A 27242-nucleotide genomic window follows, 5' to 3' on the forward strand; every position below is an offset into this window, starting at 1 on the left:
TCTATGTGGTATGCTTGATTCACCCCAACACAAAATTCATCCCACTACAACTGAACAGAGTGGCTTTCACTCCAATTCAGTTGTCCATATATAAGAAAGTTAAGTAGAGAACACCAACTAACTATAACAACTCTTAATAGCTGCCAGAAGCACTCTTTCTACTTCTACCTACATCTCAACCACTGCCTCATCTTTAGGTCTAGACTCTGCTGGACACTGAACGTAAGCAAGTTTGACAGTGATGATACTCAGAGAAATGCCTTTTAGTTATCAATGAAGAAAGCAGAGACGAAGATGTCCTCGTCATCTTCCTAAAAAAAAAATTACATTTAGCAGACAGAAAAAATGGAGGAGTTTATCGATATGAGGGTAGTATTCCTAAGGCATTAGCATATTTTTCCAGATTTCTAAGCTTTACACAGATAGACCTCACTTTACAACTGATCCTGTTCACTGTATGTCAGTGATTTTCAATTCCTAGGCCCAAACAAGCCTAGATTTGTATTACAATATTAAATAACACTTTCCCATTCTGAAATGAAGCTTGATGATAATGACTTCCTCAGCTTTCCTGTGATAACATATATAAGTATAAGAAAAATACATATATGTATTATACTAATTAGAGAGACAAAGCGAGGCAATCTGATATTGGCATCTCTATGTAATCCCCACCTGAACACAATAGCTAAAATTACCACTTGTGGTAATGTTGTCTTGTATTTTAATATCATATATGGTTGCTTGTTAATCATATAATTTTTGTTTTAAAATAATAAACCACTCTCAGTAAAGTTCTAAGGGAATGACAATAATTTATTTTTCCTTATAATCCATGATAATTGTAGTCTCAAAAATATTATATGCCTTTGAAAACTAAATAAAACCCATTGAGCCCAATAACTGCCCACTTATATTCCACTTCTTACATGTCTGGAAGATTATTCAAATACAGAGCAAAACAAGATGACAATTTTTAATGCAAGGTCAAATTTCTAGTCCCTGATCTCACCAACCAGTTCTACCAGTAGTTTTTATAATGGTGGCATCCAAATTGGCCTTTAAGACTAATGTCAACTCCCATTACCATGGAGTATCCATTTTTATATCAATTAAATCAAAAGACCAGACAACTCAAAGACTTTTCATTTATTCTGTAAAACCTGATCAATAATGTATTATAAATTGCAGAATGTTGCATGTCTATAACAGTTCTCTATATATGCAGGCCCATAGAAATACATGGGCCTTTTACCATAACACTGAGAAATAGATAACAGTTTTGTATCAACATATCTAAAACTCTGATAATCCAGTCCATAAAAGTAGGGTACACAGTCCACAGTTACAGTTGCCACAAGAATAAACCCCTCAGAAAACCCTTATAACTAAAACTTATTTTAAATATTTCATTCTATCTTTCTTTTCGTATATATTTTGTAGATGTTACAAATTTTCTTATATTGTTTATGAGGCTTAGTGATGTTCTTGCAAACTTTATGAAACAGAATGAGGAAAAAACTTAGAAAATAAATACAAAAGGGAAACTGGCAAAAAATGAAAGAAATATTTTTAAGAGATGTGAGAATTTAAAGAGGACAAGTTGGAAATGGTCACATTTGCAGTGTGTTGCTACATTTTATTCCTTTAGAATGAGTTGTTATGCCTTGGTAATTTCACTGAAACTAGAACCTCATGGATCACTTCTTGTCCCTCAGATGAAGTTGGGATCCATGGATCAGCAATAACTGATGAAAAGTCTTTAAGATATAAGGATGTCCCTTCCCAGAATAAGAGCTCTCTTGACCCACCTGTTCTACTCACACCACTAATGACTTCAGCTTTCTGAAGCCTTAAATCTGGACATGGCTCAGTTCCCTGAAAAATTTCAAAATCATGAAACTAAGGGAAACACAATCATGAATAATGAAGGAAAAAATAAACAACATAATTTAGTACAAACCATAAACCTGTGTATGAATTTATTCATGAATCATTCTTGAAATAAAAGTTTAATGTAATTTAATAAGGTACATGTCACAAGTTATAGAGCAAATTGCAAAATGTGACTAAGATTTTGGCAAGGTTATCCATATGGCTTAATATTTTTAAGGATGGAATGGTATTACTTTTCCACATATTTATTCATTCATTTTCAAATATTTTCTAAAAGTCTCTTAACATAACTTAAATCTCACATATTCTAAACTAAGGATTATCCCATATCTTCCCCAAATTTATTTCTGTTCAAAATGTAATTTTTGTTTACTTAAAAACATATGACTTTAAATGTGGAGTACAACATAAAGACACCAGTGTGCCTTCCTATCTTCAAATGGGTAAAAATACATTAACTGTGGCCCTAGACATGCAAAAGTCCTTTTAAAATACAGAGAAGAAAAACAAAACAAAACAAAATAAAAAGCATAATTGTCCTATATTGTATCACACTGGCCTTAGTCCTTCTCCATTTCTTGGGTATCTTAGGAAGGATACAATTTTAATTTTGGGAGAAAGTGGGTGATTGATGACAATGCGCTGTCAATCCCCATGTCCTTAAACACAACCTTTAAAAGGACAAGGCTGGAAAAGCTTCTTAGAGCAGAAGTCCTGGTGTTTCCTCCAAAGCTAGGATGATCCAGAAGTTTCCTGCTCCTCCAGATTTCCTGGTTTCTTCCCAGGTGTGTGACCGTGCTAACTAGTCTGGTAAACCAAGCAGAGATTATCTGTTTGAAGCCATGTGATAATCAGGCTTCAGACGGTGAAGTGGATGGGAAATAACTCTTCAGCTAACTGCAGCTTCAAGCCTAGGAGGGAAACAATGTTTCAAACCCAGGAAGTTACCATGCCCTAACAAAACTCCAGCACCCAATAGACACACATTTTCCAAGCAGACACTGTATATTGGGAAATAATGCAATATGGTAATTCTGTATAGGTTCACTACAACTCATCTTTGCATGAGCACCTTCACGAAAAACAGGAATAGCATTAAGAGTGAGTAGAACACTTGGACACTTTTTATTCCTTTTCTTTGGTTGGGTCAAGACAAGGTTTCAGTGAAGCAATGAAAAAAAAAAAACCATTCTTAGCTCCTTGCTTATTCCCATTCCCAACAGGAAGAAATGAATATGGTAATCTTGGCTACTGGCATAAAAGGCAATTCCACATGTCGACAATCTTTTGCTTAACCCAGTGGCTTCCTCCAAAGACAAAGAGCAGGGAATCACAGCAGCTGATGGCTGTTGTGCTCAAGAAGATTTCATTGTAAAATGCAACTTTGTTTCTACAGCTCTTGGAATGTGCCACAACATACAAGTAATAAATTCTGAAGAACTGGTAGGGAAGAAAACAAATAATGATGATACCAATAAAGAAAAGATTTTTCAGTTGTGCCCAGAACTCCTGGTGGGATAGTAAGGAGTGGCGGAACTTCCGCATCATGGACAATATGATGAAGATCTGGAAACCCAAGAGAATCATTGCAATGGTTATGACAATAATGACTATAATATAGTTGACAACTTGCACATAATCATGGCCGAGTTCTTTATGGAATCTGAAGCACTGGTGTTCGTTGTATTCTTCTTTATTTCCATACTGAGAAACCACCAAGGGCACCACAATGATGATCACCAGAAGCCACATGGCAGTACTGGCAGCAACTGCGTGCAATTTCCTATAGAATTCTACTTTGTCTCTACGTTTGAAGAAGATGAGGTATCTGATGACGAGTATCACCACATAGAAGAGGAAGGTGAGGTACATGTGTAAATGTAACATGGCACTCACAAATTTGCAGAAGGGTAATCCAAATGTCCAAGTCCCTTTGATGAGGTATGTCAAGCGGAAAGGCACCGTCAGTAGGAATACCCCATGAACCACCACGAGGTTAATGACAGCCATGGTAGTCACTGAACGTGAGTTCATTTTCACCAGCAAGAATAAGATGGAAATGACGCCTATCAGTCCTCCAATGAGCACTATGAAGTAAACCGGTATTAAATGGTGTGGCAGTATAGGATCACAAGAGGCATTCTTGGAGGTATTATATCCATCCATTCTTCAAACATTACCTGCAAAAGCAAAAACATCAGTGTACCTGAACAAACTTCCAGACTGTTGTTCACAGCTCCTCCAGTGCACTGATAAAGTGCCTCTGAGATTTATCTGTTTTCATGACATATACTTTATATGTTTTAAGAACGAAGATAGCAGTCTCTGTATTTTTACAGTCTCTACACCTAAAACACTAGGTCATTTCACTAGTCGGTTTGATACTGATAATAATGCAATACTGCAGACTGAGTTTAGGAAGAGATTCATAGTTCTAAAAGCTCAGGATCATGGGGCCACACTTCATGTTGTCCTTCCTTCAGACAGAGTTGTAGGGAGGAAACAGAACACAGGGACTCTGAATGTGAATGTTTCTCTTCTAATCTCTCACTCTTTTCACAAAAGCATCAGGATTTAGTCATGAGGATTCTACTTCCAAGCTGATGAAGTCATACAAAATATTTTAAGGATGGTTCTGTTTCTCTAAGTTTTTCCAAGTAATTAGCAAATGACCTAAGGATATTCATGCATAACTCCTTAAGAATGCTGACTAACTTAACCAAAGCTCAGGGAAGTGAAGGCAACAGAGACCCATATGAATCTGCTTTTCTCATGATGGTTTAACATCATCCTCTATGAGGACTTAGATAAGTTCTTTCTCTGAAATGTGGCATGACTCCCAATCTCTCATCTTGTACCTAATGTCTTGCAAATTTTAAGAACACCTACTCTCACTTTTTTGGACTCCTGATAAACCCTCTTTATGAGTGCTCAGCTCACTCTATAATCCATTTTCCAAGTTCTTACCTTCATTATTTATTTTATTTTATGTGTATGAGCATTTTGCCTGCATCTATATGTGTATACCATGTAAATGTTTGGTATTATAAATGGCCAGAAGAGGATGCCAAATAACTCTGGAACTGGAGTCACAAATGGTTGTAAGCCACCAAGTAGATGCTGGGAATTGAACCTGGGTCCTCTGGAAGAGCAGCAAATGTTCTCAACTGCTAAACCATTTCTCTATCCTTCCATATTCTTCATTAATTATTAGTATTTTTAAATCTTTCAATTTCACTGCACAAGTCAAATCTAATTTCCTTTTCTTTTTCTTTTTTATTAAATAGTTTCTTTATTTACATTTCAAATGTTATCCCCTTTCCTTGTTTTCCCTCCAAAAACCTCATATCCCAATCCCCTCCCGCTGCTCACCAACCCACCCACTCCTGCTTCTCTGTCCTGGCATTCCCCTTCACAGGACCAAGGGCCTCTCCTCCCATTCATGTCCAAGAAGGCCATCCTTTGTTGCATATGCAGCTGGAGTCATGGGTTCCTCCATGTGTACACATGACATGCACTCACTGATAAGTGGATATTAGCCTAGAAGCTCAGAATACCCAAGACACAATTCACAGACCACACAAAGCTCAAGAATAAGGAAGACTAAAGTGTGGATACTTTGGTACTTCTTAAAAGGGGGAACAAAGTACCCATGGGAAGAGATACAGAGACAAAAGGTAGAGCAGAGACTGAAAGAAAGGCCATCCAGAGACTGCCCCACCAGGGATCCATCCCATATACAGTCAGCAAACTCAGACACTACTGTGGATGCCAACAAGTGCTTTGCTGACAGGAGCCTGATACAACTGTCTCCTGAGAGGCTCTTCCAGTGCCTGACAAATACAGAGGTAGATGCTTCCAGCCAACCATTGGACTGAGCATGGGGTCCCCAGTGGAGGAGTTAGAGGAAGGATTTAAAGGAGCTGATGGGGTTTGCAGTCCCATAGGAGGAACAAAAATATGAACCAACCAGTACCCTCAGAACTCTCAGGGACCAATTCTAATTTCCTATTTAAATCTTTCAATAGTTTCTCATCCCAAAATATCAATAATATCCTTTAAGTACAGTATGAACTTCTCAAGGCATTAATTAAAACATATTTTTAAAAGTCTGGAATGTGCTTGATTACACTGCTCAAAGTTTGTAGGTTAAAGGAAAGAAAAGGAGCTTGGCAGTGCCTGACATTTTGACTTAAACATTTGTGTAATAATGAGACATCTAAGGTATTTGTTTACTGACATTAGAAAACTTGGAGCTGAGCAAGAATAGTAATTCACTGGGTACCTGACCTTTGTAACACATTTGCAATCATTCTTAATGCTTTTATGAACATCTCTTCAAACATGTATTGTTACCCAAATTATAAACCAATTATTAAACCAAGTGATATACACAATGTTGGTGAATCTCAAAAGCTTTGTATAAATCATATAAATTCTCAGCAAGGAAACGTTACTTCTAAAGGTACAAAAAAGGTTACTGAAGTATAAAAATATTATTTTACGTGCCAATTAGAGATGTTTGTATAGTAACTAACCAGACACACAGAAATTTTAAATTTTCTGAGAAACAGGAAAGACAATTAGAAAAAAAAATCTCTAAAATCTTTTCCAGGAAAATAATTTCTAAAAAATTGAGAAATTCTATATAGTAATACAAAATTCCACCAAGTATGTCTCACACACACACACACACACACACACACACACACACACACACATTTTCTATATATATAATAGAAAATTCAAAATCAATGTAAGAGAAAACAGATAAATATAGCCAAACTAGTAGGGGAAGATGTGGCCTTAAACTGGTCTATAGAACACTGGGGTGACGGATGTCTAGTGTCATCCTTGAACTATACACTTAAAATGATGAGTGCTTATGTGATTTTTTTTAACCTCCATTAAAACGTAATGGAATCCTAACCCCAGAATGCCTCAGCTCCTGTGACCACAGAACAACTTCAGAGATCTGGGGCCCACTTCCCTGTATCTCCCTGGAAGCTCTGAAGTTTGCTGGGTTCTGTTGGGTAGCCCCCCTACTCACCTTTACTTTTTCTCTATAAAAGAGCAGTTCTCCTGAGTAGAAACAATCTTACTCTCCTCTGAGACAATAATGGATGTGCCACCAACACTTCTGCTCACCATTTCCTTACACTGTTAGCGTAGTAAGACTGACTCCTGAAAGAAAAGAATAAAGTCAGTGTGCTTCGGCTACTTGAATCAATCTCTTTGTAAACTTCCATCATCACTGCCTTTCAAATATCACAAGTGTTAAATGATTTCTGTGTGCCAGGACTACATAATATTGGGCTATTTACTTTCACAGTAGGCTCCCAGCTGCATGACATGTTGTTACATAGAATTTAAGGTGGCAAAACAGCCTTAATGCCTTCCTCTCTGTTTCTCTATAAGAAGTGGGGGAGACAAAGAGCTAAGAGTCTGTAGAGTGGTTCACTCTTGTTTTCTTCACTGTTACAGACATGCAGAAGCTATAGTTCCAGAATGTGACTTTGTTTCTGCTACTGGAGACAAGAGTCAGCTTCTGACGGATATCAGTGTGTAAAAGCTTTAGTTCATCTGGTAACAGGACCTTGGGCTGATCCATTTGTGCTAGGACAGCTGTGGCAGAATTCTGATTTTTGGTACTATAAGTTCCAGATCTCACATGTCTAGATGACATTTTAAACATCCATCATAAATGTTGACTGTAAATGGAGTAAAGCAACAAAAAGTCAAATTTAAAGACTGGGGATTTTAGATTGAGTTGTCTACTTCACCACATTTACAACTCTACCTTTAAGAATCAAACATTGTGGTGTGTTTGTGTATTCACTGTGAAGTGCTCTCTTCAGATCTTTTTGTTTTTGAAACAGAGTCTGACTATGAGGCCTGTGCAATTAGTTTTCATTGTTAACTTACATACCTACAGTCACCTGAGATGAGAGAGCATCAGTTGAAGAATTGCTCAGATCAGTTTGTCTGTGGCCATGTCTGTGAGATTTGTCTTGATTGATATGAGAGGGCCCAAGCTACATTGGCAGCACCATATCTACACAGGTATGTTGGGCTGTGTAATAAACCTAGCTGGGCATGAGCCAGCAAGCAGGATTGTTCAGTGGTATCTGCTCCAAGTTCCTGCCTGACTTGAATCCCTGCCCCAACATCCCTCAGCCATCCACTGTAACTTGTAAAGTTAAATAAGCCCTTTCCTCTTCCAAGTGTTTTTTGGTTTATATTTTAATATAGAAACAAAAAAACCAGGACAGACTCTATGCTGCCTCAGACTCATAATTCTCAGACACAGCTGGCTGGCTATCCAAATACTGAGATTATGAGTATGTACTGACACACCTGGCTCTGACTTTAATGTTTCTATTTTTTCAAAGTCTACCTTTCCTGATACTCTTAAGCCTGTTTTGTTTACCATAGTGCTCAACCTGTGGGTTGCAACCCCTTTGAGGGTTGCATATCAGCTATTCTACATATCAGATTTTTACATTGTGATTCACAGCAATAGTGAAATAATTGTTATGAAGTTGCAATGAAATAATTTCATGGTTGGGGGTTACCACAACATGAAGAACTGTATTACAGGGTCACAGCATTTGGAAGATTGAGAACCATTGCTCTAAAGTCTGTGTTTTGCACATTTTTTCATTCTCTTTGTTTAAAGGCTTAAGAATTCTTAGATCTAAAATATGCTTTTAAAAGAGAAATTGTGTTTGCCCGTTCTCTTGTAGCACTACAAATTCAGAGTATTTTGACTCTATTTACCCCTTTCTTTCCCCTTATTGTTTTTATGAATTTTAAGTCTATTTATGCTTTATTACTCTAGGATAAACCAATATGTGGCCTGTGGAAGTTTTTAAACAAGCTATACAACACGGTTCCTATCAGCAAAGTCACATTGGCATAAGGTTTAATAATGCATAGCTATAAAGGTTAATGTTCTTGAAAAGTATGAAAGGTATAAAAAAAGTTTTTTATGACCCCTAGCAGACTGAGCAGAACTAAAAATGCAGGTCAGCCAGTTCAGAGCTCTGAGTTTCAGGAACTTGGCTAACTCAGAGCCTCAGAGCTCTGGTTTCTGAGACCTGCCCCTCCTGACTGATCCACAATGAGGGCAGAACTCGGAATGAAGGTCAACTGGCTCACAAGGCTCTCCACCCTGCTGACCAGTAGATGAAGATTACATTCCTAAAATGAATATGTTCCCCTCCATAACTGATTGAATAACTTGGGTTGGAATTCCCCTGACTCCCCCTGGTTTGTGTGGTTTTTTTTCCTTTAAATACCCTACACTTCTTGAGCTAGGGGTCGAACTCCTCTGCTCCTGCGTGGGTTACTAACTCAGCCCCAGTACACTGGTTTCCCGAATAAACCTTGTGTGTTTGCAGCAAGATTGGTCTCTTGTGAGTTTCGTGGGGGTTGTGTAATCCCGAAACTAGAGTGAGGGTCTCCTCTCTTGAGGGGTCTTTCAGATCTCATATGAGTTAAGAGAATCAAGCTTTCCATTTACTACAACTAAACAAAATTAGGTTATCAGATAGTGTATTCTAAAGGAGCAGTTGGCAGATTTTAGTCATGACAACTACATAATACTAAATGTGGTAAATATGCTGATAATTTTAAAATAAGCTAAAAATAAAAAGTTGTATTTTTAAAAAAATTCTTTAGAAAATACAAAAATGGGACAGGTGATCACACTAAAGACCTTTGGAAGAGCTAGACAAATGCCTACTACTTTAGACACTGTCATATATATATATACATACATACATATGTACATATATATGTATGTGTGTGTGTGTGTGTGTGTAAAATTTTTTGAAGTCACCATATAATGAGAGAGACAGTGCTTCAACTAGACATCTATAATACCAAGTAAATCTTCAGTGACATGAATGGATTATATCTTGTTAAGTTATTAGTCAAACAAATGCCCACTATGCTAATCTTCTGGGCTAGCAGAGGTATGCCCCAGGGGCCCCATTCTTGCTAACTTTACCTAGAACACAACAATAATCTAATTCTAGGGAGTGATTCATCTGCAATTCTAATGTGGTCTGCCCTGTGTGACTGAAATGAGGATTTTAGTTAAACTTGCCCTAGGATTATCAACTACCATTCAATGAACTACAATGCCCTATCCCCTTTATTATCTCCATAACAATGCCAGAGGCAATTAGTCTGAATGTGTAAGATTGCCTACAAAATTCTAAGCCAGGGTTTGGCTCAGATGTTGGAACTTTGGTAAAGGTCAGAGAGCAATGTCCAATTTTGTTTAGCTATTAGTAAATCATATCTTGGTGGGCATGTAGCACACGAGACCTTCCATCGAATATCGCAAGGACATATCTGGGCTACCTCTGAGTTAGGGAATGCCAAGGAGAGGTTGCAGGAGACTGGCTTCTCTGAAGCTTTTTGCCTCATAAACTGCTGTCATGCAGAGTGTGCATGGCAGTGCACTAGTGACAGAAAAGTTATGGGAATAAGCAAGCACTTTTAGGGTCCACTCCATGAGAAGGAACCCATTTCTGGCACTGCTAGGGTGTTCAAAAACCTGAGACTAGATAGGTCATGGGCTCTGGGTGAAAAGCTATTATTATTATTCTCCTAAAGGAACACTGCAATAAAATGACTTCTAGTGACATACTGCTATACACGTAGATCAGTGTCTAGCTCAACTCTCATCATAAAATGTCTTCTTGCAGTAGATGGTAATTAACACTGACACAACCACCCGATGTTTAGACAGTAAGAGATTTTGAAGCACTCAGTTCTAAATGGGATGGCTGTATCAAATTTCTCCCTTCAAGGGAAGAATAGGAGACAGGAAGATTATAAGAGCCATAGGTAGTAGATGATGTATAGGAAACAGAACTTTTCAGATAAAGCAGGGCTTACAGTATGTAAACTCACACAGATTGTGAAAGAATGTATAAGATCTGCACAAATTCAAAAAACACAAAATTTCAGCACAGAGAAGAGGAAATGTGTACAAAAGTCCTACTCCTAACCAAGAAGCTAGTTGTAATTGCTTCTTGCTTGGGCAATGGGGAATCAGTTTCCTCCAGCAGAGTGACACCGAGTATAATAAACACAATTCAGGGCAGGAAAGATTCTACTTTCTAACAGTCTGCAATGATCAGGATGATACATCTAGCTTCTTCTCATGCCATTCCAAATGGTCAAGAGAGAACAGAAATCTTCCAATTGGTATTTAATCACCAAAGACTGGGGATGTCTGGACTTTATTCTGTTGTTTTTCTAAGATTGTGCCTATTAAATGCAAACAGTAAAAGGACGAAATCATGATAGAACAGAAGTGGCATACATTTGATGGTGTGATCAGCTTAAACAGCACTCCTGGATAGAGCCTAGTCCATGGAGCTCTGTGGTTTAGGGGACCTTGATCTTTCAGTGCTCTACTGTGCTATTTGCTAATGAAACATCTAGGTTAAAAGCAATCAAAATAGTCTTCATGACTAGCACAACCTAAAGATCTGCCACAGTATGGAGAACTCCTAGCTTTCAAATATCTAAGCATGTTCCTCCTAAATTGTCCAAAATTGGTTGATAAATTTTGGTCATGAAATAGGCTTCAGGCTCTAGGATGAGATATTCTGAAAGACATAGCTCAAGTTTAAAAGTTCCTCCTTCAAAGAGGGAGTTCCAAGGGATATCAGTAACCACATGAAAATAACAATCTTTACTCCTTTCTGATTTGCTTTTGTGTCGGGAGCTAGATCCCCAAAGATAGTAAGGAGAAAGGGCCCACAGTCAAAATCACTTAGCAGTGACAATTATTTCATGAAGTTAGATCTGGAGCTTAAAAAGAAGGTCAGAGTTAAAACAGTGGAGTCAAGATAACTGGAATGAGAGACAAAAGAGCTTGAAACTGGGTGTGAAACAACCACAAGGAGGAGATAGGAGGGAGAGGTCTCTGGACTAGTGTCAGTGGGGCTGCCTGGTTCTCCAGAGACCTCCTTCCTCAGAAAACACATGTAAGGCTCCTTTGCCCTTCTATGTACCCTTGCTTGTGTTACAGCTAAGTGGAACACACTCATTTGTAAGGATGGATTCTAAAAAAAGCCTCCATCTGTCTTAGGAAAAGAGATCCCCAAATTGCTCCATAGATAAGGAGTTAAATATTAGGTAGTCAAGAACAACTCCAGCTTCATTGTGGTAGCTGTGATAGGTGTCACCCCATGGCGAAGCTAAGAGTTGACTGTGTTATCAAACACAGCACAGGAAAGCTTATAGCCAGCAAAACACTGGGCAACAAGTCCTAGATAGTCAAGATCACTAGTTAACTGGCATATGCTTAGAAATTAATGAAAGTGGGGTTTCATCCACCCCTAGCTGGGTGAAGAACATGGATAGAGAGAGCATGCTTGCCTATCATATGTGTCAAGGCTACATGCACAGAGCATGTGTGCCCTCCTCTGGCTCAGCCCACAACTACCCAGAATAACCTGTCTCAACAGAAAAGTACATCTGTCTTTGTCCCATTTCAACCAGAAAGCCTCTGGAGATCCTGAGACAAACCAGATCCACTGCTCGTCCTCTCTGGGATATCCCTTATATTCTCAGGAGTATGTCTCCGTCTTCCTTACCTTCTCATTTTTCCTCAACTTTCCTTAATCAAGCTCACTTCCACTTTGTTTACTCCCATGGATGTTTATATTTTCATCTTTGTTGGTAAAAGAAAAGAAGCCAATGTTTCCGGTTGAGTTTCTGAAAGCGTAAGTGCCTGGGTCATGCAATCCCCTGGTGAGAATTGCCAATTCTTCTCAAAAGCTGCATCATGCTAATACCAGGAACTGGGTTTCCTCAATGGTCCTCAATTCATGCTGGCCCTGGCTTCAGACCTCTTACATATGAAGAATCAAATTCCTCACAAGCTATGTCTCATGCAATATGACTGTAAATGCTTCAGCCAGAACTTTATATTTTTCTAATCAGTTTTTTTATCCATTGCTTCTTACATCTTCATGCATCTCCTGATTTCTATCCAGGGTAATTTTCTTCTGCTGAAAAACTCCACTTAGTATTTTATTTAATGGGAGACTGTGAATTCTTAGATTTTGTGAGTGCCTCTGAAAATGACTTCATTTTATCTTCATTTAAAGATACACTTCAGTGGCATAACAGCATAGGATAATGCTTTCTTCCAGCACTGTAAAGATGCTATGCCATCATACTCTAGCCTTCATCATTGGTACTTAGGCCATCATGTAGCTTCTGCATTTGCTAATGTTGTCCATCTTTTTTTCTTAAGCTTTTTGCCAAGTGTTTAATTTTCTTTGTGCTGAGCATAGTCTTGTCTCTGTGGGTTTTTCTCTGATTATCCTGCTTGAGATTCCTCTTGTTTCTTAAATGAACTAGTTGATGTCCTTGGTTGTCTTAGGGAAAGCCTTACCTCTGACCCTAGAGACACTATTTTGTACCAATCCATTCTCTCTCCTCACAGTTCAGTTATACTTGTGCTAGACATTTTCAGCGTTTCTCTTACATCTCTATTTTCTCCAACTCTTTTCCTATCTGGGTGTTTTCAGTTGTTCTTGTTCCTTTTTTTTTTTTTTTTTAATAACTAGCTATGTCTTATCAATTAAAACAACTGTGTTCATAGTAAAATATTTTCTGTTCTAGACTGTGCTTACTTTGATTTATAAATTTTACTTTGCTTATAATGCTTTCTCATGAATATTTTATATTTTATATTTTCTTCTAATTCTTAACTATTTTTTAAAATCTTGGTACTCATACTTATATGTGATGTTTCTCTTGTTTACATGATCGTAACGTTTCTCACATCTAGCAATTTAATATGAACGTTGAAAGGTTAGTTTTTTCTTATGTAAATCTTCCAGGTGATGTTCTTTTCTAACAAGTATGAATTATCTTTTACTCCAAAATAAATTATTTTGCTTGTACTGTATACCAATTTCCTCCATATTGAAACATTGCAAGCTAGAATAACAGACTTCTGCAAACCTCAGGAAGATCCTGAAACTTACAAAGTTACTAGACTTCCTCCCAAGGTTATGTGGGCAATAAAGATGAGATGAGGTTCTTCAGTCCTTTGGATGGCCTGCAAGTCCTGAAAGGCACTCTAGGGCAGCAGCTCTTGTGAGTCATTGCCCATGACTTTTCAATGACATAGGTGTGTGTGTGTGACATTCTCCCTCAGTCCATAGCTCTCCATCCACAGTTCTGCAAGTAGTGAACTCATTATTTTACTAACACAGATGTGGCTACAGTCATATTTGATCATTCATTGGCTCCCTATTTAGGGTGAGTAAAAGTCTCTTCCCATCTCTCCAGGAAAAGTCACATAAGAGTTCATTCAGTCCAAGTAAGGCTTAGTTTACCACTTTACTCTTCATGTATTTTCAACAATAGTCAAAAGTATTTATGCTAGGTGCCAGTAGACTAGCAGTTCTCAACCTGTGGGACACACATCAGATATCCTGCATATCAGATATTTTCATTACAATAACAGTAGCAAAATGTCAGTCATGAAGTGACAATGAAACAATTACATGGTTGAGGTTCACCATGACACTGTATTAAAGGACCTCAGCATTAGCAAGGTTGAGAACCACTGATTGTGACTCTCTTCAAAACTTTTCTTGAAAATCCATTTATATATCTCCCATACTTTACAAAAATTTTCTGTTTTAGTACTGTGGTCTCTCTTTCTCTCAGCCTAGAATCCATCACATTAGGGAAGAATTTGAACTTGTAACTCTGAGTTAGAAAAGGTCAGAATGTTAAAGAGTTTCTTAGGTTACTTCTTTGAGTTCTTCAGGAGATTTGCCTGCTTCACTCAGTACCTTGGATGTACGTTCAGGAGAATCAATTTTGCATTTTATTTAATTTAGTTAAGTTTGGTTCTGGAGGTTAACCCCTAGGGCATGCTAGGTAAATATTCACCTTTGGTTTATATCACCAGCCAGCTCTGTGTTTTATTTTATTTGGTCTTTTAGGTTGTTCTTGATGAAAGCTCTGATCATCTGATAAGCATTCTATACCATGATAATTCAGAAGCCAATGATATTTGGGGGCCAGTGTTTTGGTAGCATGGTACATCGTGTTTTGAAACTGTTGAATTCAACCCAAGAGAAAGGGAACTTCCCTCTAAACATCAAAGATTAGTTTCATAATGTTGTGAATGTTACACTATGAATTGAATAATTCCATTATGAACTATGAATTATGGATGCTGTCATGAATTGTAAATTTGGAAGTACATTATCTAATGCTTGGATAAGCAAGTACACTCCTCAGTGGTCTCCAGTCACCATCTATGCCCTGGCTACACTGGCCTGGGTCTAAGTGCTGCAGTGATCAGACTCTTTCCATCTAGCATCCCCATCTCAACCTCATTATCCAGCTATCCACTAATTCTTTAGAAATCAAGTCTGCTGTCAGTGCTTTAGGGAGGCTGCTTTATGTCCTATAGTAGGTCAAACATGCCTGGCCTTTTCTGTAAGAATGGTCTGGCTCGCCAGGCAGTGGTGGTGCACGCCTTTAATCCCAGCACTTGGGAGGCAGAGGCAGGCAGATTTCTGAGTTCGAGGTTAGCCTGGTCTACAGAATGAGTTTCAGGACAGCCAGGGCTACACAGAAAAACCCTGTCTCAAAACAAACAAACAAACAAAAAAACCAAAAACAAAAAAGAATGGTCTATGCTCTTCACTTGTGTGCCTAAACAACTACTTAGGCAAGCAGATTTCTCCTCACCCACATCCTCGGGCTACAAATTTGGAGAAGATGAAATGTTATACATTTTGGTTCTTTTCCACACTTGTATCAAGAGAGTCACCAACACGTATATTGCCTTAAATATTATATTGAGGAATAACTAAATGTTTATCTAAGAGCACAGGATTCTATTTCATTCTTTGCTTCTGCTACTGTTTTCAAAGTTACTGTGGGAAAATTAATCAGTGTCTACGAGGCTCATTTTTCTCCGCTACAATGCCTCCACCTCAAATAATCAAGACAAATGACATAATGTATGGAAATATGTGAAATAAAATATAACTCAATAATTAATAATATCAGTTACTCTAAGAGAAAGAAAAAGCCTAAAGTATATTTTCCCAGAAATCGAGATGTTTTCCCAGAATGGCCTAAGCATCCTCCACTAGCAAAAAAATGTCTCACAACATTCTGGCTTCTGAGAGGAACAAGAAAATGGTCTGCAGACAACGGAAGCAGTCATAGTTGATGATGCTAAACTAAGTTCTGACTTTCCACAAGTGTCCTCACCAATGTTCTCAGTCCATGTGTTCTATACACATGCAGTTTGTTATGCCAAGCTATCCCAAGGACCTAAGACTTCTCCCTGGCCTCAGAACTGGATCCCAAACGGTTTAAGGTGACATTCTTCACCGAGTAGCCTGTGGAAGAAACAAGTCTAATCACAGCTAGAAATTGTTCAGCTACAGAAGAAAAGCAGGCAGGGCTCCACCTTCCCACATTGCCCACGCCATCCACACAACTACTCATTCTTGCCTTGCCACAAACATCATTTGGATTCTCCATCTAAATGACATATTTGGCTCACTCCCGGCCAGTCCCCTGACTCAGCTGCCACTCTTCTGACCTCATTTGGTTGTTTCTTACAGAATTCCATGTGGCAATATCTGACTGACTCTGAGGACTGGTTTTCCCTTAAAGAATATCCTTTCTTCCAGCCCCAGCCTTCACACCACTTATCATTCTTTCCAGTGATTTCAGTTCAACCTTAAGTTTTGGGCTAGCCATCTGCCAGTCAGCAAGTGTTTGTTGATGAGTCAGGAGGTTCTGTTAAACAACACTATTCCACCCTGCCCTCAGGATTGTTCCAACAGTCTTTTCTTTTCCAGATGTACTCTGTTTCTTTCCCCAGATCTACCCCCAGGATGGCCTGTGCTGGGCCATCAATTCCATAGCATATTGGTTTTCTCCATTAGTGTACTTGATAGTGAAACTTGCTTATCCCACTTGTCTAGAACACCTAGGAACCAGGCCCTGAGGGACTCTCCTGGGGTTGCCTCTATATGCCTCCTTGACCCAGATTTATGCTGGTTCATGATTCCATTGCTACTGTACTTTACTCACATGGGATCAGGATATTGTTAGAATCTCAGATGGCATCTCTCCAGCTACAGCTTATCCATTATGCCACATTGCTCTCAGCTAAGTGATCCTTATGTTACCCTTTCTCTCTCTCTCTCTCTCTCTCTCTCTCTCTCTCTCTCTCTCTCTCTCTCTCTCTTTCTCTCTGTGTGTGCATGTGTGTGTGTGTGTGTGTGTGTGTGTGTGTGTGTGTCAGCTGAGGGCACACTCTTGTTTCAGGTTATGCCCAACCACCAGGCTTTGATGAACCCCTGTAAATCACTGAGAAAACAGAAGCTGAAACCCTCTTTCTGTCTAGTGTGTATTAAAAACAAACAAGCAAATAAAAGGACAAAGTAGACTTTCTTCCTCTTTATCTCTTTCTCCAAAGCAAGTATTCTTTTACTGTTTTCTTAAAGAGGACTTCAGCCAATGTAATGAGCACCTATCTTCAAATTGGCTACCAGTCCTTGAAAGCCAAATAATTAGCAGACCAGGGCCTAGGGAAGAAGATGATGAATAGATAAAAGATTTTTGACAGCAGTTAGAGCCCATTTTCTTCAGCAGGTAGAGAGAAGGAAAGAAGGAGAGAGAGAGAGAGAGAGAGAGAGAGAGAGAGAGAGAGAGAGAGAGAGAGAGAATTATAGGAAGAAAAAAGGCCTACCTATACAGAGGGTATAGACTAACTATAGGAATGCTGAGACTTTTAAACTAAATGACCTAAACTCTTTCTTTCCTTCCTTTTTTCCCTCATAAAGGTGAATCATTACCCATGTGGATGAGTAGCTTACAGCCATTGCTTTGCATGTCCAGTGTCATACCAGCAGAATTTAAGAGAGACAGCATCTCCTGTGTATGGAAAATGTCATTGTTATATTCACAACAAACCGGTTTCTAAGCTGTGAGAACTGATGTCATGTTGGACCAAATGACTTCCATCAATACCACATCCAAGAATTATATGTTACATCCAGATTGAAGCAGAAACATTGATATCAGTGACAATTCTTATGTGGCATTTGATGTTAGCGATGGTGAATATCTGCCTTGCAGGCCTCATTTCCTTACACATTGCTTATTCAAACAAGGCATGACAGGAGCATTAGTCAGTCAAGGTGAACTCATTTGTTTGACTCTAGATTCAAGAAATATGCCACTGCTACATTTGCCTGTTAGACTCACAAGGAATAGGGGATGAGATGTAGCCCACAGACATTTTGGGCAGGAAACAACAACAACAAACCCAAATGAAAAAAACAAACAAAACAGACCTAGACGGCACCCAGGATAGAATGTTTGAGATATAGTAGTTAAAGTTACTTAAAGACACTATCTCATACATGAATGTTATTGAGGAAAGGGAGTATAGTTACTCTATCTGTAATGCCTCCATAAGCTCATGAGAGAAAAACAACATGTCAAGAAAATGTGAAAGGGAAAAAGGAGGAAGAATGAGAGAACAAAACTAAGAGACAGAGTAAGGAAGAGGAAAGACTGAGGGGTCCCTGACAGAAGGGCTGCTGTCCCCTGGAAGCCTGGAGTCAGCTATGGCAGCTTTCTGCATCCAGGAAAGGCTGCAAACTTATTTATGTACCTAACTGGCTGTTTAATAAAACATAAACTGTTTGCCAAGAAGGCAGCTGATCCCCGTTGACCTCCTGGAAAGTAAGGGATGTCATTTCTGCTTCCCTGGTGGAAGCAGCCACAGCAGCTGTTCAACAGCATAAACAAGAGTTACTGGAGTTCTTCTGAAGTCTCACCCACGCCTCTTCCTCAGGCTTCCTCTTCTTCAGGAGTCCACCTTTGCCATGTTACTGTGCACCCTCTGGGTCATTTCTCCAGAAACCCTTGCTTGCCACTGTTCACATTCTCAGAGCTTCTCAGAATGATTTATGTATATCTGATAGTCATCCTTTCCTTGGTTCATTCACCATCAATTTAACTTCGTATTTTGGTTACTTGTGTACTTGCTTTTAACTTTAATTACTTTTAACGTAGGTTTAATGCTCTAATAGTGGATATGAGTTGTTAACTAAACAGGTGAGATAAAGCTGAAGAATTCAGTGACCTTATTGAACCATTTCTTGATAGACTTCTGATTTACTCTAGACCAGTAACTGATATCAGGATCACAGAAGCAATCTGTGGCCCCTGAGAAAGTTCTCTCAGGGTGTGTAGCCTCCTCTCTGTCTGTGCAGCAATTACCTGTCCTGATCAGGGACCCATTCTCTGTCTTTAGTTGGCCCTAAAGGACCAGATTGAAGCCTTGTCTCAAACTCCAATCCCCTTCACTCTCTTGTTTTCCTGCTTGAAAACTCTTCTTTGATCTCTTTTGGTCAGACCCAGAGTGGTACCCTGTTCTGTTGTTTATGTCCTTTGCAATCCAGTTCTATCTAGCCTCAAGTCACATTGTTTCTCATGTCCATTTCTTTGTCCTTCATCCCATTCCTTGCTTTACCAATCCAAGAATATTCTCCTTCATACCTCCAGGTTGTTTTACCCTTACACACTCCAAATGCATAGTTCAACAACTCTGGCTGAAGTCCTAATTGCATCATAAATTATTCTAATACTCTTATTTAAAGCATCCCCCAGGCTTCTGTTATGTGTGGAATATGTATACACTTAACATGATATACTAGACCAGAACCCAATGACTTTTGTAAGCCTAAGCCAGTCTCCTATCCCATGACATCCCCAGACAACTAGAGTGTGAAAAGTCTGTGGGGCTGCTTACATTTCTTGAACTTCCATCTATATATATTTGCCTGAAGCTCAGCTGTGACAATTTCCTTGTATCTTGCCAGTTTCATCCTGATGCTTTGCCACAACTGCCTTGGGTTGTGTGGTCATTGCCCATTTCACCAGGAATACCTCAAAATCAGAAGTGAGATGTGGAAGTGGTTTCTATGACTGTCTCTTAAAGAATCCATGATAGAACCAGCACTAGGGAGTGGCCTACAAAATGAGACTCCTAGAAATGTTTTAGAATTTTACAATGTAATGTTATCCAATCCCCTATCCTCATATATCTATAGCTTATTTCCTGAACATCTTTTCATTATAGGAAGGCTAGGAACTATGATCTACAGTGAGATCTCACCTTAGTTGTTAAAGTAATATCATTTTAAATTTTTATTGTATAGTAGGTAATATACATTGTCTGTAATGCATAAAGTACATCTCAGCATTCAAATTTCCTTCTTCTTGGTAGGAGAGAAATGGGAAGATAAATTGCTTAACAAAATTCTTGTGTGTATACAAAAATACATGTAATCTTAAAAGAAGAGTTGTAAGTTGAAGATAAAAAGTGAAAGAATCAAGTGGAAGAGAGGAGCAGAAAGAGGATAATAGCCAGACGATCAAGGAGTTTGCTGTGAGATTGTTTTTCCTAGTAACTTCAGAAGCCACATGCACAAAGTCTCACTAACATGACTGTAAAAAGAATTACAAGCAACAGAGAAAAGCTGGGAGTAGGAGAGGTGATTTTCCCCAGAGAAGAGTACAAATGGGGAAAAAGTCCAGGATCTTAAAGGAGATCAGGAGAACAATATATATATATATATATATATATATATATATATATATATATATATATATATATATATATTGAGAGAGAGAGAGAGAGAGAGAGAGAGAGAGAGAGAATAAAAATTGTTTAACAGAGTTCTGTAATAGGTGATGGATTTTAAAGGACATTTTGAATCTGCTTGTGCAGAGGTGGAAATAATGCACTCCAGGGAAAGAAGTGACAAGGAGAGGCTCTGGGTAAAGGCTTGGATGCATCTGTTGGGGATCACCAGTTGCCTGTTTATGATTGGGGCATCAGATAAGTGAAGAGAGTGCAGGTGTCTGCCAAGGACTCTTACCGAGTGCTCAGTGTGTGGCAGTGTATTTCCTATTTTAGCCTGAAATTAGGAGAGATGCAGAGAATGTTAGATTACCAGATGGCATTTCCATGTCTTCACCTTTAAAGCCATTTTATCTTTGCAATAGAGTGAAAATTACAGAAAAGCCAAGCAGGCACGATCATATCATTGAATGGATATTCTGTTGGTCAAACATAAACAACATAAAGTCTGACAAAGGTCAGCACCACATAGGAGAATTTGTCCCTATACTGAACAAAAGTTAAGAATGGGTTGAAGAGAAAGGTGCATGTTTTAAGTATGTCCATTCACAAATAATGACAATGCTGTGTCAAATACAAACATGGAAACCAAGATCTGATTCCTGGCCACTTTAGAACAATAAATTACATTAGAAAGACACCAAATTCCTCAGGAAAAAGAACTAAGCTGCTATTTAGTTTCCTAACAAGGAAAGGGTAATCCTGAAAGTCTTTAGAGAGGAGGAAGAGATGTGAAAAAAGACTCCAGAGGCCAGAGAGGTGGTTCAGTGGTTAACACCATGCATTTTCTTCCAGAGGTCCCAGATTCATTTCCTAGCACCCACAGAGCAGCTCCAAACCTGGTGGGAATTGGTTCTAATGCTTTACCTTCATTTGCCTCCCAAAAGCTACACTTCCAAATGTTGAGAGTTCTTTCCCCTCAGCTGTTTGGATTTTCTTTTTTTTTTTTTTTCTTTTAGATGTTTTCTTTATTCACATGTCATACAATATCTCCTTTCCCAGGTTGCCCTCCAAAAAAGAAAAAATAAGTAAAATTAAATTAAATTTAAAAAAAAATCCTGTTCCCTCCCCCCTCTCCCTGCTCACCAACCCACCCTCTCCTGCTTACTGGTCCTGGCATTCCCCTACACTGGGGCATAGAACTTTCACAGGACCAAGGGCCTCTCCTCCTATTGATGACCAACTTGGCCATCCTCTGCTAGATATGCTGCTGAAGCCATTAGTCCCACCATGTGTACTCTTTGATTGGTGATTTAGTCCCTGGGAGCTCTGAGGGTGCTAGGTAGTTCATATTGTTGTTCATCCTAAGGGGCTGCAAGCCCTTCAGTTCCTTGGGTCCTTTCTCTAGCTCCTTCATTGGGGACCCTGTGCTCAGTCCAATGCATGGCTGTGAGCCTCTACTCCTCTATTAGTTGGATACTGTCAGAGCCTCTCAGGAGACAGCTATATCAGGCTCCTGTCAGCCAGCACTTGCTGTCATCCACAATAGTGTCTAGATTTGATGATTGAATATGGATTCCCAGGTGGAGCAGTCTCTGGATTGTGCTCCCTTCAGTCTCTGCTCCATAGTTAGTCTCTATAACTCCTTCTATGGGTATTTTGTTCCCCCTTTTAAGAAGGAACAAAGCATCCACACTTTGGTCTTCTTTTTTTCTTGAGTTTCTTGTGGTTTGTGGATTGTACTTTGTGTATTCTGATCTTCTGGGCTAATATCCACTTTTCAGAGAATGCATACCATGTGTGTTCTTTTGTGATTGGGTTACCTCACTCAGGATGATATTCTCCAGATCCATCCATTTCCCTAAGAATTTCATAAATTTATTGTTTTTAATAGCTGACTAGTACTCCATTGTGTAAATGTACCACATTTTCTGAATCCATTCCTCTGTTGAGGGACATCTGGGTTGTTTCCAGTTTCTAGCTATTATAAATAAGTCTGCTATGTGCAGATTATTGAGTAGTGCAGGAGATAGGCTTTACTGAAGGAATGGAGATAAACTTGAGGGAGAAACAAGAATTCAGCAATAGCTGCCAGGTCTTGAATAAAGCATTTGGAAATGGACTCAATGTTATTCCAGAGAGGATTATACATATAAGTAATATTACAGTGACTGTATGGGGTGTGTACATGTGCGGACGCATGTGTATGTGCACACATGTGTCTGTGTGTGTGCATGTGTGGGGTGGGTGGGTGATTGCGTGCATGAGTATGTGGCAACAACCAAATCAGGTCATGAATTTGAGAGAAAAAAGGGTGTATATTTGAAAGGTGGAAAGGGAAGGGGCAAATGATGTCATTATATGTTAATTTCAAAGAGTACAAACATTTAAAACAGAAACACCAAACTTAGAAGCGGTCTACATCATCCTGTGGGGAATCCTGATTAGCTATGCCTTTAGTCTCACCTTCGGTTTATTCCCTCATTAATATATGACAACTGAACATGACCGCGGATATACCTCTGCCTCAGCACACTTGTACACATATAAAGACGTCTTTTTTGGACTGTTCTCCAGATAGCTGTTGAGCTTGCTAGCTTCCTTCATGCTCTGGCCACAGTCCTTACCCAGACGTTTCCTCCCTACTTTTCTGATTGAAAAGATAATGTCATCCACACCCACTGTCCTTCTGGAGGTTGTTAGTCTCCGCAGCATGTACCTATGCATTACACACGTATTCGCATGTCCGTACTATTGCTTTATGTTCCTGGGTAGGTAGGTATTTTATTTGTTTGCTCATTTTTCCTACTGCTCACTATACTAAAATTTAAAACTTAAAGACAAAAAAAATCTGCTTTGTTCCCATTTTAACCTCCAGAATTTGGAATCGGGCTTTGTGAGTACTATCTTCTTGATATATAAATGTTTAATGAATAAAACTGGGCATCCTATAAATTTTAGTGAAGCACAAAATCGCCGCATAATCAATAAAACATGCTGCATACAAACCACGAGAAGAAAAAATGATCAAAGGCAGGAAGGTCAATAGCAAACAAAAAGCCAGCAAGCCAACATCATACAATAATAATTATAATTTTTAAAAAGCCAACAATCCTACCTAAGAATGGTGGCATGCCTATAGTCCAAGCACTTGAGAAACAAACACAGCCAGGGTTCAGAGTCAGCCTGGGCTACATGAGACCCTGTCTCAAAATGCAGCCAAAAGAGTTAAGGAGCTGAACAATCAGTGTAAATGATGCACGATTTGTTTGTTTTGTCTTTCCTAGAATGATGGTGTAATATAGAAAAAAGAACTGAAATTTAAAAAGATAAATCATATACTTGGTGAATCATCTCATAAAGCCATTACTTTAAAAAAGACAGAGGGATTGAGGACACCAGGAAAACGTGACCCCAGAATGATCTAAGCAGGGCTCCTAAGAGCTCACAGAGACTTTCGAGGCAATCACTGACCCTGCATGGGTATGTGCTAGGTCCTCTGTAAATATGTTACAGTTGTGTAGCTAGATTTTCTTATGGGTGTTGGGGATATCTCTTTCTTTCACCTGCTCTTGGGACCCTTTTCCTCCTACTGTGTGGCCCCACCTAGCCCTGGGCAGGGTGCCTATTCTTACTGTAACTTGTTATGCCGTGTTGGATTGATATCACTGGGAAGCCCTTGACCACTCCACTGCAGGGATTCAGCCCTGCCCAGTCGTTTTCTAGGCAGCGTTTCTCGGTACGCCTTCCCTCTCCCTTAGTCTTTCTCCATTCATCCTTACCCTACTGCATCTCCAGGGCGAGAGAACACACCAACTACAGACCAGAGGACAAAGAACACAGAACTACAGTCTTTTGTGAAACTGAAGATTCTCGTATTGCGAGACTGAATTAAATTGCTGAAGGCACTGAGACCTTCACATGAACCTTCAGAAGAGAGACAGCCACTCACTGGCTAACCTCAGATCTCTGTTCCCTTCCAGAGGCAAAATCCCCATGGTGGTGGCACTGTCCTGGGTTAAGCCCGCTCAACCTCTAGCTCACTAGTTAGGAGCATGAGAGATTCTGGAGCCCCGATAGCATGGAAATAGCTTCTAGGGGTGGGGGTAGGGGTGGGAGAGGGAGTGTCAGTCCTCCACCTTTGCCCAGCCCAAGAAAGTCACATCCAGATTCCAATATTAGTTGGAAAGGAATGAAAGCAGACCTGTTAATCGCTCTTGGAAAATCATCAGTAGGCTATCCAAAGCATACCGAGGAGAACGCTGGGTAACAGAAGTCACAATAAAGACTGCCTTAGCCTACCGTGGGGGGTGGGGGGGAACCTCTAGATAAAAAATACCAAGAGTAGGTAAACGGCAACAACAGATCAATCGAGAGAAACCATTTGAGGAAATCACATACGGAAATAGCATTTATAACCTCCCCCTTTCCCACACAGTTTTTATATTTCCACTCTCTGGTGGTCATTTTTCTCTGCATCCTAGAAATAATCATCTGGCCCTTCAAAATCAATGGCTATAAAAAGAAATCTCCTCTTGAACAGCTTCCAGTGAAATGAGACCTGGAGCCTCCATAACCAAAAACCACTCCAGTGCAAAAACTAAGCAACAGAAGCAACAGAAACAACAGAAAAATGAGAAAAGGGAATGGAGACTTGGTGAGGAATGGGAGAACTGGACTGGATGCTACACGGATATAAATAATGATAGGAGATGAATGCAACCAGAATGAATTATATACATGGATAAAATAGTTAAACAATAAATTAATTTTTTCTGATGCAGGCAGAGAAAGAAATTCTTGTTCAAACTCTCACTTCTGTCACTTGAGAGGTTAAATGTCTTTCTTTCTTTCTTTCTTTCTTTCTTTCTTCCTTCCTTCCTTTCTCTCTCTCTCCCTCCCTCCTTCTCTCTCCTCCTTTCTTCCTTTCTTTTCTTCCTTTCTCTCTCTTTCCCTCCCTCCTCCTCTCCCTTTCTTTCTCTCTCTCTCTCTCTCTTTCTCTCTCTCTCTCTTGTTCCCTCCCTCCTTCTCTCTCCTCTTTTCTTCCTTCCTTCCTTCCTTTCTTTCTTTCTTCCTTCCTTTCTATCTCTCTCTCCCTACCTCCTCCTCTCCCTCTCCCTTTCTTTCTTTCTCTCTTTCTTTCTTTCTCTCTTTCTTTCTCTCTTTCTTTCTTTCTTTCTTTCTTACCTTCTGGCTAGCTAGAAGGGAAGTGGAAGGCAAAGCTCTCTGAGTTTGAATGCTGAAGGCTTTGTGCGTGTACAGAGCAAGGGCCACACTGGCCTTCCCTGCTTCTCCTCAAGCAGTAAGAACAGCCAGACAGTCTTCCCTTTCCCTGGGAAGATTCTGCACAGAGACTCAGGCCTCCTTATTGAAACATCTTATTAAGAGGCCTTCTGCATTTTGATCCTTCCCCTCTGCCCCACCCTGTCCTTTTGCTTCAAAGACATTTCCTATCCAGGGATTGTAATTTGCTCTTAAAAGATAAGCCTGTGGGGTGCTGTGCCTAAAATTCCTGAGGGTACAGAGCTGTGTAGTCTTCTTGTCACCCTTACTGATGAGTTCTTCTAACTCCACAGAGAAGCAGAGTGCCAGACAAGCATGCTTAGGTGAACAGTTAGGGGAGGGGAGGTCAGACCTACACAACACGACCCAGTCATTCCTTCTTGTCCATGGTTCACTTTCCAAGATTTAATCCTATGCTTTTAAAAAAAAAATCACTATTCTCTCTCTCTCTCTCTCTCTCTCTCTCTCTCTCTCTCTCTCTCTCTCTCTCTTTCTCTCTCTCCTACTCTCTGCATTCTCTCTTTCTCTTCTGCCTCCCCTCTGTCTCCCTCCCTATGGCGACTCCTGGCCTCATTCTTGCGACCAGTGAATTCTCCTATCCAAGAGCCATTTCCTAATAAACCTGACATTTTATATGTTTTTTAAAAATCATGATTTTAATTGCCTGCATTTCTGTGCTATGAAATCACTTGTCATCTTCTCTCATAGGACATGATTAGTCAGTCCCTTGATTCAGTGTGCCCATGTCTTTGTTCAGTGTGTCCTTGCCATGATACAACTCTCCCCGTCCTCACCGAGTAGTCTCTAGTTATCAGAACCAGGTTGAAGTGTCATGGTGTGTTTTTTTCCTCATAACCTTTGTTTTATCTAATAACAGGCACAAAACACTAACTGCCAACCACAGAAAGCCAAAGAGAAGTTTTAATGTATTTTCTCTGATTAAAAAAAAAATGACAACTGTTGACCTAAAGATAGGGAAGATATTATAGAGGGTTGCTAAAAGTCAATGGTAAGAAAGGGTTTTGTATCTAAAACCTTAAAAAGGGAAGAAGTATGCTGATTTTGCTGCCATATTTAAAATGTAGAAGTTATAGCCACAGAGCATGATGTAAGTGTGAGGCTTTGAAGGAAAATCCATGAAGTAGGAACATCTGGAACTGCCTACAGATTCTGCTACACAGAGGGATCAGAGTGTATCTTTAAGAATGAGATGAGCCGGTGTAGTCAGCGATGCTAGTGACTTGACACACCAAGACATCATAGAGCAAGAACCAGAAATGAGTAGAGAAGGCTGTTTGCATGAGCTCATTCCAAGCACCCCACTCTATAGTTTCTGTAGGCCTGTTTCACCTACAGCACTGTAGCAGACTCT

The 27242-nt window shown here is 39.5% G+C and overlaps 1 protein-coding gene across 1 annotated transcript in view; it reads right to left on the minus strand.

Annotated features, from left to right (window-relative positions):
- Positions 1–1134: 1134 nt before the first annotated feature.
- LOC116082193 (probable G-protein coupled receptor 141) overlaps positions 1135–27242 on the minus strand; it is a 64115-nt gene continuing 38007 nt past the window's right edge. The window contains exons 2-3 of the mRNA XM_031359042.1: positions 6947–7080; positions 1135–4076 (exon numbers count right to left, since the gene is read on the minus strand). Of these exons, the coding sequence (XP_031214902.1) occupies positions 3145–4062 (918 nt within the window). The 5' untranslated portion in view covers positions 4063–4076; positions 6947–7080 and the 3' untranslated portion in view covers positions 1135–3144. The remainder of the gene's footprint in view (positions 4077–6946; positions 7081–27242) is intronic.

The sequence above is a fragment of the Mastomys coucha genome, unplaced genomic scaffold, assembly GCF_008632895.1.
Source record: "Mastomys coucha isolate ucsf_1 unplaced genomic scaffold, UCSF_Mcou_1 pScaffold7, whole genome shotgun sequence".
Classification (NCBI taxonomy): Eukaryota; Metazoa; Chordata; class Mammalia; order Rodentia; family Muridae; genus Mastomys; species Mastomys coucha.